General features: G+C 67.5%; 1 protein-coding gene across 1 annotated transcript in view; it reads left to right on the forward strand.

Moving 5' to 3' along the window:
• Window positions 1-1,851, forward strand: part of LOC308162921 (putative ribonuclease ZC3H12C) — a gene marked incomplete at both ends in the record, with an annotated part of 23,393 nt that extends 21,542 nt beyond the window's left edge. Inside the window, 2 exons of the mRNA XM_080537062.1 lie at window positions 128-890; window positions 1,089-1,851. Coding sequence (XP_080393188.1) covers window positions 128-890; window positions 1,089-1,851 — 1,526 coding nt within the window. The remainder of the gene's footprint in view (window positions 1-127; window positions 891-1,088) is intronic.
• Between the last annotated feature and the right edge of the window lie 266 nt (window positions 1,852-2,117).

Genomic DNA, 2,117 nt, shown 5'->3' on the forward strand with positions numbered 1-2,117 from the left:
ATTTCCACTGATGCTTCTGAGATGAACCCAGTAGGATCCACAGCTGCATGACGGTCTTAGAGCTGACCCCTTCCTGTCTGAGAGCTGACCCCTGACCCCCTGACCCCTCCCTGTCTCCTCTCTCTAGGGAAGAAGTGCACGTACGGCCACAAGTGTAAGTTCTACCACCCCGAGAGAGGCAGCCAGCCCCAGCGCTCTGTGGCCGACGAGCTCCGCGCCAAGTCCTTCTCTTCCTCCGCCTCCTCCTCCTCCTCCTCCTCCTCTTCCCCCTTCAAGACGCTTCTGAGCGACGCCACCGCCACGGTGAAGAGCCACAGCGTGCCCGCCCCCGCCGCCATCGCCACGCCAACCCCCCCGGACTCCCGCCGTGCCCCCCCCCTCCCCAAGAGGCAGTCGGACCCCAGCCTGCATCCCCCCCCCTCCTACGGGGACTTCCAGGAGGAGCGCCTGGGGGTAGCGGCGGGGGCCCAGGGCCAGGCCGAGGCCCGGAGAGGCAGCACCAGCAGCAGTGGCAGCTGTAGCAGCATCAGTATCCTGGGCGGATCCGCCCCGGGGGGCCCCCCCTCCAGCTACGGTTACCACCACCAGGACTGGAGGGACCACCACCCTGGTGCAGGTGGGACGACCGCCAGAGCTCCAGGGGGGGCCCTAGCCCCCGAGTCCTCCTACCCCACCTGCGTGTCCCCGGAGCTGGGGTTCCACTCCCTGATGAGGGTGTACTCCTCCAGCCTGAGCCTGGCCGTCCCGCGGAGCCCGGAGAGGCTGTTCCCGGCCGACCTGCGGAGCGGCTCCGGCTCGCTCCCGTCCGACTGCAGCAGCAGCAGCGACAGCTCCGAGTCCTTCTCCCCCGACCCTCTGCTGGAGGACAGCCTCAGATACCACCTCCACCAGCACCAACACCCCCACCACCAGCACCACCACCAGCACCAGCACCCCCATCACCAACACCACCACTGCCCCAGCCGCTACGCCCACCTGCCCTCAGACCTGCCCCCCTCTGGTCTGGCCCAGCACCAGCACCAGCACCCTCATCCTCACGCCCACCCCCACCCCCACCATGGCTACCCCACCACCCTCCTCCCTCAGAGCCTGGGGAGGTCTCAGGGCTTCAGCCTTGACGAACCCCCCTCCTCCTCCCTCCACCACCACTACCAACCGCAACTGGCCTACCTGCCCCCCCACCTGCATCAGCATCTGTCTCTGGGTGGGGGGCGCCGGGGCTCAGGGTTTCCTGTCGAGTACCCCCCACCTCCGCCTCAACCCCAGACCTCCAGCCCCCACCCCCACCCCCACTCCCAGAGCCCGTCCCTGGGTCGCAGCCTGGGCCTGGGCTCCGGCTGGCAGGACGACAGCCTCTCCTCCCCGGACCCGTGGCAGTACGAGCGCTCCCCGCTGTCCCACCCCCCCGCCAGGAGGGGCCGCTACCCCGGGCCTGGGCAGGAGGAGCAGCAGCAGCAGCGTCCACCCAGCTGGGACCCCTACTACAAGCAGCCCCCCCCCCAGCCCTGCTACGAACCCTTCACCTTCCAGAGCCTTCCGGAGGGACGCGACCGCTGTGAACAGCCCCCCTGGCACTCCTCCCCCTGGTCCCGGGGCACCCCCTCTCCCCGTCAGCCTCCTCCCCCCTCCTCCTCCCTGCCTCTCCCCCCCTCCCACCCAGCCCCCTCGGCCCCCCAGCAGCACCCGGACCCCCCAGGCTACCAGGACAAGAGAGAGAAGGTGTTTGTGAACCTGTGTAACATCTTTCCTCCGGAGCTGGTCCGCCTGGTGATGGGCAGGAGCCCCCACGTGACGGACGCCCAGCAGCTGGCTGCAGCCATCCTGGCAGAGAAGACCCAGCATGGGTACTGATGCCTGGGGGAGGGGGCCCAGCACAGAGGGGGGGGGAGACCCAGCACGGGTACTGATGCCTGGGGGAGGGGGCCCAGCACAGAGGGGGGGGAGATCCAGCACGGGTACCCCGGGGGAGAGTTTCAGACTCTGCCAGTTGGAGTATAGAACTAGGTTCATGAATAATAGAATCGACTTCGAATTCCGGAATCAGTCTGTTGTTCTAAACGTTCTATTTCTATGCCGTTGGATAGCCTAGTAGAGTAGCTAGCTACACGAAGCTAGAG

This window comes from Nansenia antarctica (genome assembly GCF_963989245.1).
Source record: "Nansenia antarctica genome assembly, chromosome: 7".
NCBI lineage: Eukaryota > Metazoa > Chordata > Actinopteri > Argentiniformes > Microstomatidae > Nansenia > Nansenia antarctica.